General features: G+C 45.0%; 1 protein-coding gene across 1 annotated transcript in view; it reads left to right on the forward strand.

Moving 5' to 3' along the window:
* Positions 1–16,475, forward strand: part of DDX21 (DExD-box helicase 21) — a 122,248-nt gene that overhangs the window by 37,443 nt on the left and 68,330 nt on the right. The window contains exon 8 of the mRNA XM_030203466.1: positions 3,586–3,735. Within this exon, the coding sequence (XP_030059326.1) occupies positions 3,586–3,735 (150 nt within the window). The remainder of the gene's footprint in view (positions 1–3,585; positions 3,736–16,475) is intronic.

Raw genomic sequence — 16,475 nt, forward strand, 5'->3', positions numbered from 1 at the left:
TTTCAGATGCCTTTACGGCATCTCCCTGCAGCTCTTCTCTCAAGAAGGGAGGCCGTGGAAATCACAAGTTGCTCTGCCTCATGGCAGTGGAGCCATCCCATGTCAGGAGCAGGGTCTGGGGCAGTGCTCATTTTACTTTATTTCCAAAAAGAGTGGTTCCTTCCATCCCATATTGGACTTGACAGGAGTCAGTAAGTCACTCTGTCACTTTCATATGGAGACCTTGTGGTTGGTGATAGTCTTGGTCAGGCCAAAAGAGCTATTATTCTTCTGTTAGGTCCAAGAAGGTTATCTGCATATTGCAATCGGGGTAGTGCCCAAGCACTTTCTATGGTTCTATGTTCTTGGTAAACATGTTCAGTTCAGAGCAACGCCCTTTGTCCTAGTCACAGCATATCACACCTTCTCCATGGCCATGGCAGTGGTGGCAGTGAACAGAGAGTCCAGGTGTATTTGTACTTAGATGATTGACTTATTCTGGATAACTCAGAAGCGAAGCCTAGGAGAGTAAGAGAAGGTAAAATGTTTGGAGCGGTTCGGCTAGGTGGTGAACTATACAAAAAGTCAGCTGGTGCCCTTTCAAGAGCTGGAATACCTGGGAATGTGGTTCATCATGAAACCAGGGACCATGTTTCGACTGAAGGAATGGATGCTCAGCTTAGCAGGCTCCTTGAGCTTGGGGCTGTCTCCAGTTACTCAGATCCATGGTATTGACTGTGGAGGTGGTACCATGGGTGAGGACCACATATGACTGCTTCAGGAAGCGGTGTTGTCTTATTGGGCCCCTTGATTGCAGAACTTCGACATGTGACTTTGCTTGCTTGAGGCTCTTTGTGAGACCCAGAGTATGGTGAGATGAGCCAGCCCATCTTCTCAAGAGGGTCCCAGTGGACCCTCCCAATTAATGATGGTGTGTAGAGATGCAAGGCTCTGATTAGGGGCCTGTTGCCTCAGTTGGCCTTCCAGGATATCATGGCATGGGCGACCAACTGGCTGGAAACGAGGGCCATTCAATTAGCGCTGCAGCACTTCAGCAAGACAATGCAGGTGATGATCAACAATGCCATGATGGTGGCTTAAATCAACAGACAAGAGGGAACCCATAGTGCAGAAGTGGCATTGGAAGCCAGTTGGTTGTGCAGTTGGGTGGAGTAACATCTCATGGTGCTCTTGGTAGTGTACATCACACATGGATTTTATCAGCCAGAACATCTTGGATCTGGTGAAGTGGGAGCAGGAGCCTCTAAAAGTTCCCACCCTGGCACCTCATTAGCAGTGTTCTCTGGAGGGTGACTAAGCAGCCATTTTCTAGTGATTCTTGTAGCTCCGAACTGGCCTTGTTGGCTCCTAGTACCAGGAGCTGGTATGCCTCCTGGCGGGTCCCCAATTCATTCTTCTATGGGAATAGGGCCTGTTGAGACAAGGCCCATTGGTCATGGAGGACCCAGATCTCTTCTGGTTTACTGCCTGGCCCTTGAGAAGGCATCACCTGAGAAAGAAAGGCTAACCTTCCTTGATTGTGTCATAATGCTGAAGACATGGAGGCAGTATATGTTCCTAGCTTAAGTCTGGGTGTGGCAAGATTTTGAGAGGTGTTGGATGCAGCACAACCTCTCCCTGTGGTTGATAAAATTGGCCTCCATCCTGGAATTTCTGGAAAACGGATTGGAGCAGGGATTGGCTCTCCGTGATCTAAAAGTATAAGTGGTGGCAATTTCTTGTTTCTGTGGCAAGGTACAAGGTGTATCTCAGGTGGCATACCCTGATGTCATGCCAAGGTGTATCTCAGGTGGCACACCCTGATGTTAATCAACCTTTTTTTTTTTTTTTGTAGGGAATGAAGCAATTCATTTCCTCCTTCAGGCAGTTTGCTCCAGTGGGACCTCATTTTGGTATTCTGTACCTGGCGAGTTTGCCTTTCAAGCTCTTGTAGCGAACCTCTCTGAAGGTCTTACATTATAGGTGATGTTTCTGGTCACCATTTGTTCAGCCTGACTGGTTTCCGAGTTGTAGTTGTTGTCCTGCAGGGATCTGTACTTGTGCTTGCAGATGAGTCTTTCTTGCTTTGTGTAGTTCCTTTTTTCCTATCAATAGTAGTTTCTCTATTCTGTGTGAATCAGGCAGTCTATTTCCTGGCATTTAAGGGATTAACAGAATCTTCACAGAACTTCCATAAGATGGATGTTTTCAGGGTCCTTTTGCAATAGCTGGAAGTAGCAAATTCCTTTTGGAAGTCAGATAAGCTTTTCATCTTGTTTCAGGTTTTGCACAGAGGGTACACATCTTCTAGGTTGTCCATAACGCATTGTGTCAAGGTGCCCATCAAGGCGGTTTACATCTTTAGATGGAAGATAATGCCACTGGGTCTTTTTGCCCACTCCACATGGGCACAGGCCATCTGGCAGGGCCACATTATGATTTCTGTGGGCCCTAGCCACTCTTGTCTTTGTGGACCCCTCCCTCGGTGGCATTTAATATGACTGAGCTTTTAATTTGAATTGTATTCATATTTTATTTGTATTTAATTTGTGTTTTATGTATTTCTATTCTAGTATGTATTTTTTCAAGGCTGAAAGGCAAGGCATGAAAATAAATAACTTCATCTTTTTTCTTTTAGATTAAAAAAAAAAATTAAAACTTTTATGGACTCTAGGCACTGTGCCTAATGGATAAGTCTGCCCTGCCACCTGGGCAGAAGCCCAGACAGCTGCTTCAGAAAACATTTGAAGGGTGGCAACTTAATTGTCGCTTCATTCTTTTGTGAAGTATTACATTATTGATGCTCTGGGCAGGACGAAGCATTCTTTGGAAAAAAAACTTATTCTGGGGGGACCTTGTCTTCCCAGACCCATGAGACTACTCCTTTTGTACATTCCATTAGTCTGGACTGGTCAGGCAAGGTGAAATTTATTCATACTTGTTAATTTCCTTTCCTTGAATTCTGCTAGAGGAGTTCAGAACTCACCCTGAAAAACTATAGCACTAGGATATGTTTCTAGGCTCTGTTCGCTCTCTCTGTCTCTCTTTGAGCCGTATATTGGTAAGGGGTGGTTAATCTATTCTGCAGTGATTCCCTAAGGGGTTTACTTTTTTGAGTTTGTCCGTTACATTGAGCTGTTTTGACTGGCATACTGAAAGTTTCCACACTATACTAGCCCTTAAACCTATGATGTTCAGGTTCCCTACTTCCGTTTGCTAGTAGGGAGACCACACATTTGTCTAGAGTGTATTAGCAGAATTCAAAAGAAGGAAATTAACAGGTATGAATAAATTTCACCGTTCCATTCAAAACAAAACTAGTTACTTTTTTACCCAAAAAAGGGGGGGGGGGGAAGGGAATGGGGGGTGTAACTTACATGGGTTACAATCCTAGCCATATTTCCGGGCAGACTGGATGGACTATGCTAATTTTTTCTGTCTCTTTGTATGAAGAAATATTTCCTTGTATTACAATCTTCACTGTTTGAATATCTCTCTGCTTCGCTTCACCATTTTTAAATGTTCTAGAATGCTAGCAACAATATTCATTTACACATTCTTCTCAGAGATCTGTACAGTAAGTTTTTACTTTTTCTTGCCTTTTAGCACCTGGCTATAGAATGCCATTGGTCTCAGAGAGCAGCAGTCATTGGTGACGTCATTCAGGTCTACAGTGGGAGTCATGGAAGGACTATCATCTTCTGTGAAACAAAGAGAGAGGCCAATGAGCTAGCCCTCCATGCAGCTATAAAACAGGTGAGTATATTTGTTTTGGCAAGCCACAGCTCTGGAAATGAAAAAGTGTTTTAATGCGGCCCTACACAATTGGTTATTTAAATTGCAAAAGGGGGTCCTGTTCATTTTGAGCCTTTTTTGTTATAATAGGGGCTGTTACAGCAGATTATTAATCTACAAATTGTTTTACTTTCTCTAGACTGATGCAGCGTGTACTCTGTTTAGTAAATTTGTACCATGGAAATATATTTTAAAGGCTATCTACATCAGAAGAAATATAGTCTGATGTACAGAGTCTGATTTCTGACTTGGCATCCATAATGTTTTGTTAGTGTCATTATCATAGTGAGGTGGTCTTCCATTGTATGCAAATAAATGGCTTGCATATTCATTATGGATATTCGATTTGCTGGGGTATCCAGTGGCTGGTTTGAGATGTCACCACTGTGCAACAGACTAGAAACAGCGGGATTCAAAACATTCATATGTGCTGACGATGTTACCATATACATAACCTTAAAAAAGAACATTAAATACGTCTTACAAAAGACAAAACTTGGCTTAAATTTGATGGAAACCTGGGCTTCAGAATCCAAACTAAAGCTAAATAAAGAAAAAACAATATTCATGGTCATTACCAACCTATTTGACCAAAACAACTACACTTTCACAATTGACAACACTTCATTCCCCATTGACAATAATCTGAAAATTCTAGGTATAATTATAGACATTTAACATTTGATACTCAAGTTTCCTCAGTAATCACAAAATCTATCTGATCTCTTTGGAAACTAAAAAGGATCAGACCCTATTTCTCATCAGAAATATTCAGACTATTGGTACAATCATTGACATTATCCCATTTCGATTATTATAATGCCATATATGATGGCTGTAAGGAGTACCTGTTGAAAAAACTCCAAACAGCTCAAAACACTGCAGCCAGGTTCATATATAAAATCTCTCGTTTTGAAAGTGCCTCCCCTTTATTAATCAGATTGCACTGGCTTCCTATCAAAGCGAGAATCACCTTCAAATTATGTACCTTTATCTTTCAAATACTAAATGGCACAGCTCCAGACTATATGGTACCATTAATAAACTTACCTCAAAGAAACACTAAATATGAGGCAAGAAACTATCTCAGACTCCACCTCCGAAATTGCAAAAAAGTGATCTACAAAACCGTCCACTCTGCAGACTTCACTTACCTAGGAACCAAATGGTGGAACTCCTTACTACCCAAAATAAGAAATAACAGGAATGTACTAGGTTCTGCAAAACCCTCAAATCATTCCTATTCAAACAAACCCTCACAAAGAACGATCATATCTCAAACAATTATTACCAGAATTGGTTATTACTCTTTTTACCATTAACTTTCTCTTTGCTTCATGTATAATTTCTCATTCACAGTAGATTTTCTAAATGTTAAACATCCATAGCTATCCCAATATGTTTATGATGATGTATTGTAAAATTGGATTCTTACAACAAATTACTTTCTTATGCATTGTTCTTTATTTATCCTATACTGTTTATTGTAGCCACATTGAACTCAGACTTGTTTGGAATAATGTGGGATATAAATGTCATAAAAAATAAACCTCTGCTATAGAGTATATACAATGCAGGGATTGCTGTTTTGCTTAATGGATATTGGCTAGAGATAGCTAAATCTCAAACGGAAGAAGCATGTAAATTTGGCGAGGAGGAGAAGTGAAAACCATGGAAAAGAACTATATTTTTAAACAATATACTGCACTTATTTTAGGACTAAATATTTTCAAAACATTTTACTAGTTTTAAGACATCTATATATATAAAAGGCAACCCCAACGTTCTATGAAGCCTCCAGCCGGAAGTGTGAAGCGCCAGAGATATCCGGTTTCCCCATGAGTGAAGGAAAACAGCACAGCACGAAATCCCAGGAAACAGTGAAGGACTCAGAGGGGGAAGGGGAGAGAGATGCCCTCACTCTCTCTGTAACACAAACACAGCACAGCAGGAAACTTAACACTGAAGGACTGGACTCGGAGGGGGGAGGGGGAGGGAGAGAGGGCAGGGACACTCCCACATGCACACTCTGAAGAAAACCTTGCTAGCCCCCCGTTTCATTTGCATCAGAAACGGGGCTTTTTTACTAGTTTACTAATATTTGCAGTTTTCTGTTCACCCTGAGTGTGTTTTGCTTTTATTTCTTCTTTTTTTTTGATAAACTCTATTATATGTTTTCTTTCAGTTGCCTGTCAGTATTCTCTGTTTTAAAACTTTTCTGATTTTTGCTTGAGTTTTCTGAACATCTGTCTTTATATTCCATTCTTGGCTCCCCTCCGTGACATCCCTTTTAAAGCTAGTTTTTTTTTTCCAGTCGCAAGAACAAATTGTTGTAAGAACATAAATTAGGAAATTCAGGGAAGATATAAGTTGGTACTAGTTATATTGTCATTAAATGAGTTGAAAATGATATGGAATCTATAGAAGGACTAGTAAGAAGTGTCTTAAAGGATGGGTGAAAGCAGAAGAATATGAAAAAGAGAAGTGGGTATACCTTTATTCTGCTTCACTGGCTGAATTCGCTCCGTTTGGGAGTGAGTTTTGTGGAGGGTTCAGCTACAGTAGTTGATATACCTGTGCTGGCTGTTGACCAAAAATTATAGACATAATAGAGGACAGAAGTTTCTAGAAATGGTGTTCTTGAAAACTGCATGAAGTATATAACTAGGGACTCAAACCATGTTGAATTTAATGATGTATTCTTTGTAGTCGCACATCGATTTACTGTAGCCCTGTGTGCAATAGTCTTCAGTTAATTCAGAACACTGATTACCATAAACTGTGTGTGCGCATTTGGTTAAATTGCAAAAGTGTGTGAAGGTGGCCAAGGTGAGAAAATACAATCCTTTACTCTGTTCTCCATTTATCTAATATAATTCCATTTCACTGCTGCCACAGTTGTGTATTATGGACCTGGATTTATAACTGATTACTTATTTTAAGTCTGTTTCATAAAGTGTGGTTAAAAGGGTCCCTTCCTTGTCATCAAGCAGATGAAGCCATTACGTATGGGTTATGTCCATCAACCAGCAGGGGAGATAGAGAGCACTCAAACTTTCACAGTGCCCTCTTGGCCAGCTAGCTCCACTGCCTCTTCAGTATTCTCTATCTCCCCTAGCAGGGTGGCTGCAGCTTGTTCGAGCTCCAGAAAAATCTGCCGGGAGGTGGTTCCTGGTTTGCCAGTTGTTAACCGGGGTGTTGGAGGCTATTGCAGCTTCACTTTAAAGGCACATAGGTTAGCCCTTTCCCTGCCTTACCCATACCTCTGTGGATGTGGACATATTGCCTTGCTTTCCCTGTCCTTACCCACCAACAGTGGATGCAGGCATATAGATTCGCCCTTTCCCTGCCTTTCCCACTCATCTGAGCCTCCGGAGTCTTCAATACCTCTGCTTTCCTCGCAGCTTAAAAAAAAAAAAAGTCGCGTCGCGTTTTTTAAACGCAGAGACGCTGGAACAGAGGTTTTTGACCTGATTTTCAGCAGGATCGTAGTTGTACACTAGATCCTTTGAGGTAAGAGTGTTTTCCAACTCCTCCGGGGTGGGCCCGCGATCGGGGCGATTTTGGCGCGAAACCGCCATTTTGGATTTTACCGCCATTTTTCGGCGATGGCTGCGGACAATGTAAAGCGCTGTTCCACTTGTGGCAAGCGCAAATCAGCAGCAGGGCTCTATAAATCGTGCTGTACTGGCGTAGGAGCCGGTCCGAGCATGGCGAGCGATGTTTCTTCCCGCTCTGAGCTGGCAGTGGGCGCCATTTTGCTTATACCACATGGCGCGGCCTCCGTGGACACTGAGAGACCTGAGCCGGGTGGGGCACCTCGAGATGAGGTTATTTCAGGAGTGGCTAGCACCGGACAGGATTTGGGTGCCCAGGGTGAGATTTTCTCCCCAGATTTTGTGTTTTTGCTGCATAAAGCATACATGATGAAAAGAGCCCTTCCTCAAGGGTCGCCTGAGGCTCCTCTGATTGCCCCCCCCCCCCCGATGGATTCTGGCCTGGGACTGCCCAGTGAGGCTTTTTTCCCGGATGCTTGGCCTAAAGATAAGCGCAGAAGGGTTAATTCCCCTTCAGATTGTGGTGCACCTTTTTCCCCCCCGTGGTCGGGGTGTGAGGATTCGGAGAACTCTGACAGACGTTCTTGGTCTGAGGAACCAGAGTCGGGTGCGGATTTACCACAGGATCTGGATGATCCCTCCGCGGTGAGGATTTTCCACCGTGATGAGCTGCCAGCGCTTATTTCAGATACCCTGCAGGCCCTCTCGATTGAAGATCCTGACAGTGGCATGGCCTCCTCGGGTAATCCCAGGATGGCTAGTACCAAGAAAGCTGCTCGGGCCTTCCCTTTGCATGACTCCATCCTAGAGCTTGTTTCGGCTCAGTGGGCTGACCCCGAGGGACCTTTGAGAGTTTCCAGGGCTATGGGGCAGTTATACCCTCTGCGTGAGGGACATATGGCTCGTTTTCAAATGCCTACAGTGGATGCCCTTGTCACTGCGGTGACAAAGAGAACTACCCTCCCTGTTGAAGGAGGTGTTGCCCTGAAGGATGTTCAAGACCGTAGGCTGGGAACAGCATTGAAACGGTCCTTTGAAATTGCAGGTCTCACTGTTCGGGCGTCTGCATGCAGCTGTTATGCTGTTAGAGCCTGCCTAGCTTGGCTGCAACAGGCAGTGGCTCAGCCCGGAGATGGAGCGGAGCCCTTCTTGGATGTGGCTCCGCGGATGGAGGTGGCCTTGTCCTTTCTGGCTGATGCCCTTCATGACCTTGTCAGAGCTTCAGCTAAACAAATGGCAGTAGCAGTGGCGGCTCGCCGCCGTCTGTTTCTACGACACTGGGCAGCGGACATGGCCTCTAATTAAAGGTTGGTGAAGTTGCCTTTTCAAGGACTTCTCCTATTTGGTGAGGAGTTGGAGAAAATTGTGAAAGGCCTGAGTGATCCAAAACCCCAGCGCTTGCCCGAAGATAGGCAGAGGCCTTCCTCTAAGGGCCAGGCGGTCCACTCCTCGTACAGACCTCGCTTCCGTGAAGCTGGAAGGTACCGCCCGGGGCGTTCTGCTGGGTTCACTTCACGTGCCCGTGGTCAGCAGAGGAACTCCTTTCGCTCGGACAAGCGTTCCGCAGCCGGTGGCTCAAGACCAGGAGTTCAGGGGCGACCCTCTCAATGATGGTGCGCCGGCCCTCTCCTCGATGCCTGTCATCGGAGGACGGCTTTCCCTCTTTGTCGAGGAGTGGGCCAAGATTTCCTCAGATCAGTGGGTTCTGGACCTGATCAGAGATGGATACAGAATAGAATTCAACGCCCCAGTAAGAGACGTGTTTGTGGAGTCCCGATGCGGTTCTACCGTCAAACGGGCGGCGGTGGAGGAGACTTTACAAGGTCTGATTCAGTTAGGGGCAGTGACCCCGGTGCCTCCCGCCGAGCAAGGCTGCGGCCGATACTCCATCTACTTTGTGGTGCTGCAAAAAGGTGGGTCCTTTCGCCCTATTCTGGACTTAAAAGAAGTGAACAAGTCCCTGAGAGTGCGGCATTTCCACATGGAATCCTTGCGCTCCGTCATTGCGGCGGTACAGCCAGGAGAGTTTCTCACGTCTCTAGACCTGAAAGAAGCTTACTTGCACATACCGATTTGGCCCCCGCACCAGAAGATTCTGAGGTTTGCGGTGTTGGGAAAACATTTCCAGTTCAGGGCCTTGCCTTTTGGCCTCGCCACAGCTCCCCGAACCTTTTCGAAGGTGATGGTGGTAGTAGCTGCTTTTCTCAGGCGAGAAGGTATCAGGGTTCACCCGTACCTAGACTGGCTCATCAGAGCAGACTCTGCAACAGAGAGCTTACAAGCTACAGCCAGAGTGGTCTCAGTACTGCAATCTCTAGGCTGGGTCGTCAATATGGCCAAAAGTCACCTGTCCCCTTCACAATCTCTAGAGTTTTTGGGGGCCAGGTTCGACACAGTCTCGGGCTATGTGTTCCTACCCGAGCTAAGGCGGTGCAAGCTTCAGAATCAGGTCCGTCTGCTCCTGAGGATGCCCCGCCCGCGAGCTTGGGACATTGTCCAGCTGCTGGGATCGATGACAGCCACGATGGAAGTGGTACCCTGGGCGAGAGCGCACCTGAGACCTCTACAGTATTCCCTACTCCGGAGATGGTCTCCTATTTCTCAGGATTACCAATGCAGACTCACTTGGCTCCCTGTGGCCCGACTCAGCATGGAGTGGTGGCTCTCGGACAGCATGCTGCGGCGAGGAATGCCGCTGACGCTTCTCGTTTGGTGCCTAGTGGTAACAGATGCCAGCCTGAAGGGCTGGGGCGCACACTGCAAGGGGAAGCATGCCCAGGGTCTATGGACACCCGAGGAGTCGGAGTGGTCCATCAACCGCCTAGAGTTGAAAGCGGTGTTTCAGGCGCTTCTGGCCTTTCAAGTGACCCTGGAAGGATTGGCTGTCAGAGTGATGTCGGACAACACGACAACGGTGGCCTATATAAATCGACAAGGCGGAACAAGGTGCAGAGCACTAGCCACGCAGGCCGAACTGATTTGCCACTGGGCCGAGCTGCATCTTCAGTGTCTGTCGGCAGCTCATATTGCAGGTCAGAGCAATGTGCAGGCCGATTATCTGAGCAGGCATCAGATCGATCCAGCAGAATGGAATCTGGCAGACGAAGTATTCCTGCAGATCTGTGCCAAATGGGGCAAGCCCGTGATGGATCTAATGGCAACAAGTGCCAATAAAGTCCCGTGCTTCTTCAGCAGACGGAGTGATCCTCGCTCGGCGGGGTTGGATGCCTTGGCTCAACCCTGGCCTCCGAGTCTACTTTATGTGTTTCCCCCATGGCCCTTGATATGGCGCCGGCTCTTGCGGATTCGGCTGCACCCAGGAGAAGTGGTCCTCATCGCCCCGGATTGGCCAAGGAGACCTTGGTATGCAGACCTCCGACAGATGCTCCTGGAGGCTCCTCTGCCGTTACCTCTGGTACCAAACCTGTTGACTCAGGGACCGGTATCCATGGAGGACGCTGGCTGCTTTGGTCTTACGGCATGGCTATTGAGAGGGCGCAATTGAGGGATAAAGGTTATTCCAATAAAGTTATTTCCACGGTCCTGCAAGCCCGCAAGCGGTCCACTTCCGTGGCTTATGCCAGGATTTGGTGCCTGTTTGAGTCTTGGTGTGCTTCCAGAGCCATTGCTCCAATGTGGGCTCCTGTCTCGCCGATTCTGGACTTTTTGCAGGAAGGTGTACAAAACGGCTTGGCCTATAATTCCCTGTGGGTGCAGGTGGCAGCGTTGGTCTCCCTTCGTGGTAAGGTGGAAGGCGTGTCTTTGGCTGCTCACCCAGATGTGGCACGGTTTCTTAGAGGGGTGCTTCGGCTCCGACCTCCAGTGCGAGCACCCTGTCCAGCTTGGAACCTGGGGCTAGTTTTGAAAACCCTGCAGGCATCTCCTTTTGAGCCGCTTCGGCGAGCATCTGAGAAAGATTTGACACTGAAGGCCGTTTTTCTGGTGGCCATTACCTCGGCGAGACGGGTGTCAGAGCTCCAGGCGCTGTCCTGTAGAGACCCATTTCTGCAATTTTCAGAGTCCGGAGTCACGGTTCGGACCGTGCCTTCCTTTATGCCTAAGGTGGTTTCAGCCTTTCACCTAAACCAGCCTATTTTCTTGCCCTCTTTTTTTTCAGAGGAAGAGTTTCTAGAATCTTTTGGGCAGCTGCACCTTTTGGATGTGCGCAGGACTCTGCTGCAGTATCTGCGAGTTACTAATTCTTTCAGGACTTCTGATCATCTGTTTGTTTTGCTATCCGGTTCTCGCAGAGGGTCTCCAGCGTCTAAAGCCACTATTGCCCGCTGGCGCAAAGAAACTATCTTTTCAGCTTATCTGCTGGCCGGCAGGGTTCCGCCTGTAGCCTTTATGTTTCAACAGTTTTTATTGATGGTTCAGCATGTTATACATGAATATACATTTCGATGTAAGATTGTTTAAATAACATAACATACTTATATGCATATATCATTAACTTCTGTTATCTAGGTTTTTCCCCCACATTTTCTCCCCCCCCCCCCCAAACCTTTGTTCCTGTGAACATAATATTTATATCTTTGTTGTTACATGAACTTCTAAATAAAATACTGAATTCAAATAATAACTCTTGTTGTGTATTGCTGATTATTAGCCTATCCTGATCTACAGAAACAGCAGATCACATATGTGCCCGCTTAATATTGCGGCAATAACCTCTTGTATACCAGGGTTAAAGATAGTGCAAAACATCCATCTAAGTTATGCTTTAGAAACTTTTCTCCCCCCTATGCCCCCCACCCCTTTCCCTTCCCTTCTCAAGTTGGTATACTTTATTAACTTCAAGATGACCTGAACCTAAATCATCTAAAACCTTCCCTGAAACGAGAATTAACCGTGATATATATTGAAACTCATTAAACAAATGCCAGGTAGGATCCTGATAAACAGGGCCCTATCCAGCCTTTAATCTTCCTAACCAAATCTCTTTTCCTTATTCCCCCCCTCCCCTCCCTTCCCCTCCCTGCGCATTGCTTATAGTCAAATTCCCTTTACTGGTCCCAGGGAAGTCTATTCAAGATATGGCTTCTCGCCTTAGGTGATATCCACCTGTAGCCTTTAAGGCACATTCTACTAGAGCGATTTCTTCCTCTTGGGCTGAAACTGGAGCACTCTCTCTTCAAGAGATATGCAGTGCAGCAACATGGGCTTCTAAGCTCTCCTTTGTCCGACATTACAGGCTGGATGTGGCTGCCAGGAGGGATGCGCGTTTTGGTGCACAAGTGCTAGCGCGTGGTGTGGCTTGTTCCCACCCTATCTAGGGATTGCTTTGTTACATCCCATACGTAATGGCTTCATCTGCTTGATGACAAGGAAGGGAAAATTAGGTTCTTACCTTGGTAATTTTCTTTCCTTTAGTCATAGCAGATGAAGCCATGAGCCCTCCCTGTATGATTGTCTGTATGCTGTGAATCTGTTTTTCAGGTTCTGTTCTAATTTCCTGAAGTTCCTTCCTTGGAAGAAAGTTGGAAAACAATCTTCAGGATTCATGTTCAGTTTAAATTTAGGAGGATGTGTTCATTCCCTCCAGCATGTTTTTTTTTTGGAGAATGTATTGATTCTCTCCAGGAGGCGCGTGTGTTCCCCTCCAGTTCTATAAATAGGAGGATGAGTTTATTCCCTCCAGGAGGATGTGCATTCCCTGCTTTATGAGTTCATGCCCTTGTGATGGGCCATCGTTCGCTGTGAGGAAAGCTCTTGTGATTCCCATTGCGGTTTGCCATACCACTTTGGAAACTTCAAATACTGAAGAGGCAGTGGAGCTAGCTGGCCAAGAGGGCACTGTGAAAGTTTGAGAGCTCTCTATCTCCCCTGCTGGTTGATGGACATAACCCATACGTAATGGCTTCATCTGCTATGACTAAAGGAAAGAAAATTACCAAGGTAAGAACCTAATTTTCCCTTCTGGATTCGCTTCCTGGGCCAGGGGCTCAGACATGGTGTACTATTAAACATACTTTTTTTTTTTTTTTTTTTTACAAACTTAAGCACATAGTTCAGATAGGAAGTTTATCCACAAACTTCTTAAGTCTCCATTTCTTAGCTGGTTGCACAACTTGTTCTCAAGTGCTTTCCTTTAAACCATAACATTTACTAGATCCTCTCTGGTCCAAAATACAGCCTACTGTATAACTTTAAAAGAAATTTCTCTGCTTGTGGTTCTAGTTAGCTTAATTTCACAGCTGATTTCAGCAGTACCCTTCTAGCCTCTACAGTGTTCTTTCAAATATATTCTAGAATACATTTCCCAGCCAGGCTAAAAGTTTCCTTTATAGGATTCTTCCCTTTATCTTATGTGCATTTTCCTTGTCATTCCAGCCCAGCCCCGACTAATGGGTTATGTCAACCAGTGGATGGAGACAGAGAAAAGTAGTTCTTGTAATGTGCCCTTAAACGGATATCATGCAGCCTAGAATATTCACTATTTTTGTCTGCAAGCGGATAGTTGATGGGCCATGCAGCTCCTCTGTGGTGCTTTTCAGCCAGCTCCTGTCTTGGTTCCAACTGGTTGTTAGTTGAGCAGAGGGGTTCTTCTTGAAGGACATTAACTCCTTTACTGTCTACAATTCTTTATGGATCTGGTGATACCTGGCGGAGCCAGGACTCCTCCCTCCCCCCCCCCCCCCCCATTCGCTACTTGGCAGTCCATCTCAACTCTTCTTCAGATGCTATCTATCTGAAAGGCTTGCTGAGTTAGTCCTGTGTTGTTTCTCTGCTTTTGTTGTGTTTTTTCCCCCCCTTGTTTCGGCATTTTTATATGCTTGAGGATTCAGAACCTTCTCTCTCTTATCTTTGTCACTCATGGCTCTTGTGCCTCCCGCCGAATCCCGCCATGCAGGGCGCCATTTTTACTGTGTAGAACACAAATAACCTTGTCTCTCCCAGCTCTTCAGATTAGCATGTGTTGACTGTTTTCCTGTTGCTAGTCTGCCTGCCCTAATTCCTAGTGGCAGCTGTTTAGATGGTTTTATTGCTTGTTTCTCTGCTTCTGCCTCAGCTTTGGGGAGGGAAGGGGTTGGCTATTTGTTATTCTTATCTATTTGCATGTGGGCTGCTGTTTTTTGCCTTTTCCTTCTGTGAGCCATGTGTTGCATACCCTTGTATTTTGCCTTCATTTCCCAGTGCTGTGGAATGCACAGACTGCTTCTTTTTCCTTCAGATAAACTTGCCTCAGTCCAGTTTTTTTTCCCTAGGTGGACAGCTCCCCTGGTCAGATGCCTTTTGAGCTTTTGAGATGAACCTAGAATTGCTGGAATAAGCATTTCAGTTGCAAGAAAGGAAATGCCCTAAAGAGGTATTTAGGCAGTGGTGTGCTGGAGCTGACTCGCATGGGCTCTCAAGAGCCAGTTGTACATTTTTTGTATGAATTTTGCGAGCCGATTGTTGAGCCCTCCAGCACAGCTCATGGGGCAAGAAGAGGAGGAAGTGACCCAACTGTTTTATGTAAACCATGATCCAGCGGTTCACATAAATAGCCTGATCTAAGTCGGCGCAGGAGGAGGAAGTGGTCTATTGTGCAATGGGTCACTTCCTTCTTTGCCATAGCCAGCAGGGGAGGGGAAGAGAGCATATATATCCCTCTCTCACACCCTGCAACACCACTGATCTAGCAGACTTCAGTATACCTCTTTTCAAGCTGCAACATGTTCATCTTAATGGTGGCAATCCTTCCCATCCAGGATAACCCCAGAGACATCCAACTGTCTAATTCTCTTAATATCTCTCTCGAGACCCGGGTAATTAACATCAAACAACTCGGACAATTTTGGGGGGGATTTGCACCCCCAGGTATCGTATTTCCCGCTGTGCCCATTTAAAAGCAAAGGATGTCTTCAAAGTATCCATCAAACTTGACGAAATGCCCACCACCATGCTGACCGATTTGCTAGCATTCAACTTGTAACCAGATATCCTAGCATATCCCTCGATCTCCCTCATCAAATTGGGGAGAGAGACCAATGGCTTTGTCAAGTACAAGAGAACATCATCCGCAATGATGCAATTTTGTGTTCCTGATCCCCTATCCGGACTCCAGTAATATCCACATTTTCAAGGATAGCCTCCGCCAAAGGCTCCATCGCCAATGTAAATAACAAAGGGGATAGCGGGCAGCCCTGTCTAGTTCCTCTCCCCAACATAAAAGTCCCCGAATTCCCACCATTGATTCTCATAGGCTTGTGGAGAAGAACAATCTGTTTTTTTGACTGCTAACCAAAATACATCTGCTTAACCTTGGCTTGCATTTATATTTCCTTTCTTCTGCCTTTGTTGTATTTTGAATGTTTTTTCCTGATTTGTGCAGGCTATAAATGTTTATTTTATTTAAAAAATATCTTACAATCCTTGGAGGAGAACATGTTTATACATACACAATTTTTAAAAACAAAAAATAGGATAAGTCCTCAGAGTGCTGTGGGATTTTTTTAAAATTTCCTTGTTGAATGAAGATTTATTTCCTTTATGTTCATTATTACGTTGGAGTAATTGTAAATTTCAGTAAAAAATAATGTGTCTGAAGGTTGAAATTGCTAACTGGAAATATTTGAGGTTTTTTTTCTATAGTCTTTCTATGCTTTGTAATAGTGAATTATCTTCATTTTTAAGTGCTCGGATTGCTGCTTAAAGGAGCTCATGTTAGACAGAATTACAGTCAAGTGAAGGGTCAAGAGTGTGTCCAACTATGGAATTGTCTTCCGCTGCCTAATTAAGGCCTACCTAGTTAATAACTTTTAGGGCTTTATTAGCTTAAAAAAAGTAATGAATTAACTGGAAGTGTCCAAACTTTTGTGCTCACCATATTTAATCTGTTAAAATAATTATAGTGTCATATTAACATTGTACCACATAAGAGGGTGTGTCAACTTTTGTTCACTTAAGCATTCATTGAAACATAAATTTAACCAAGTGGTTCCTAAACCTTTGCATCCAACTGTATAAACCTAGGCAGTAAATCCAACTGTGTAAACCTAGTCAGCATAGAAAGAGGTTTCATACTCAAATGTATTTGTTGAATAGTATTTAATATAAAAATAAGCTTAAGCTAGGTAACTAACCGTGCAGTAATAACCGTACTTGCAAATGTGCTGCAGTAATCCATTCCTTTTCAAACATCTGATCTTGGTATTTTTA

This window comes from Microcaecilia unicolor, chromosome 5 (genome assembly GCF_901765095.1).
Source record: "Microcaecilia unicolor chromosome 5, aMicUni1.1, whole genome shotgun sequence".
Lineage (NCBI taxonomy): Eukaryota > Metazoa > Chordata > Amphibia > Gymnophiona > Siphonopidae > Microcaecilia > Microcaecilia unicolor.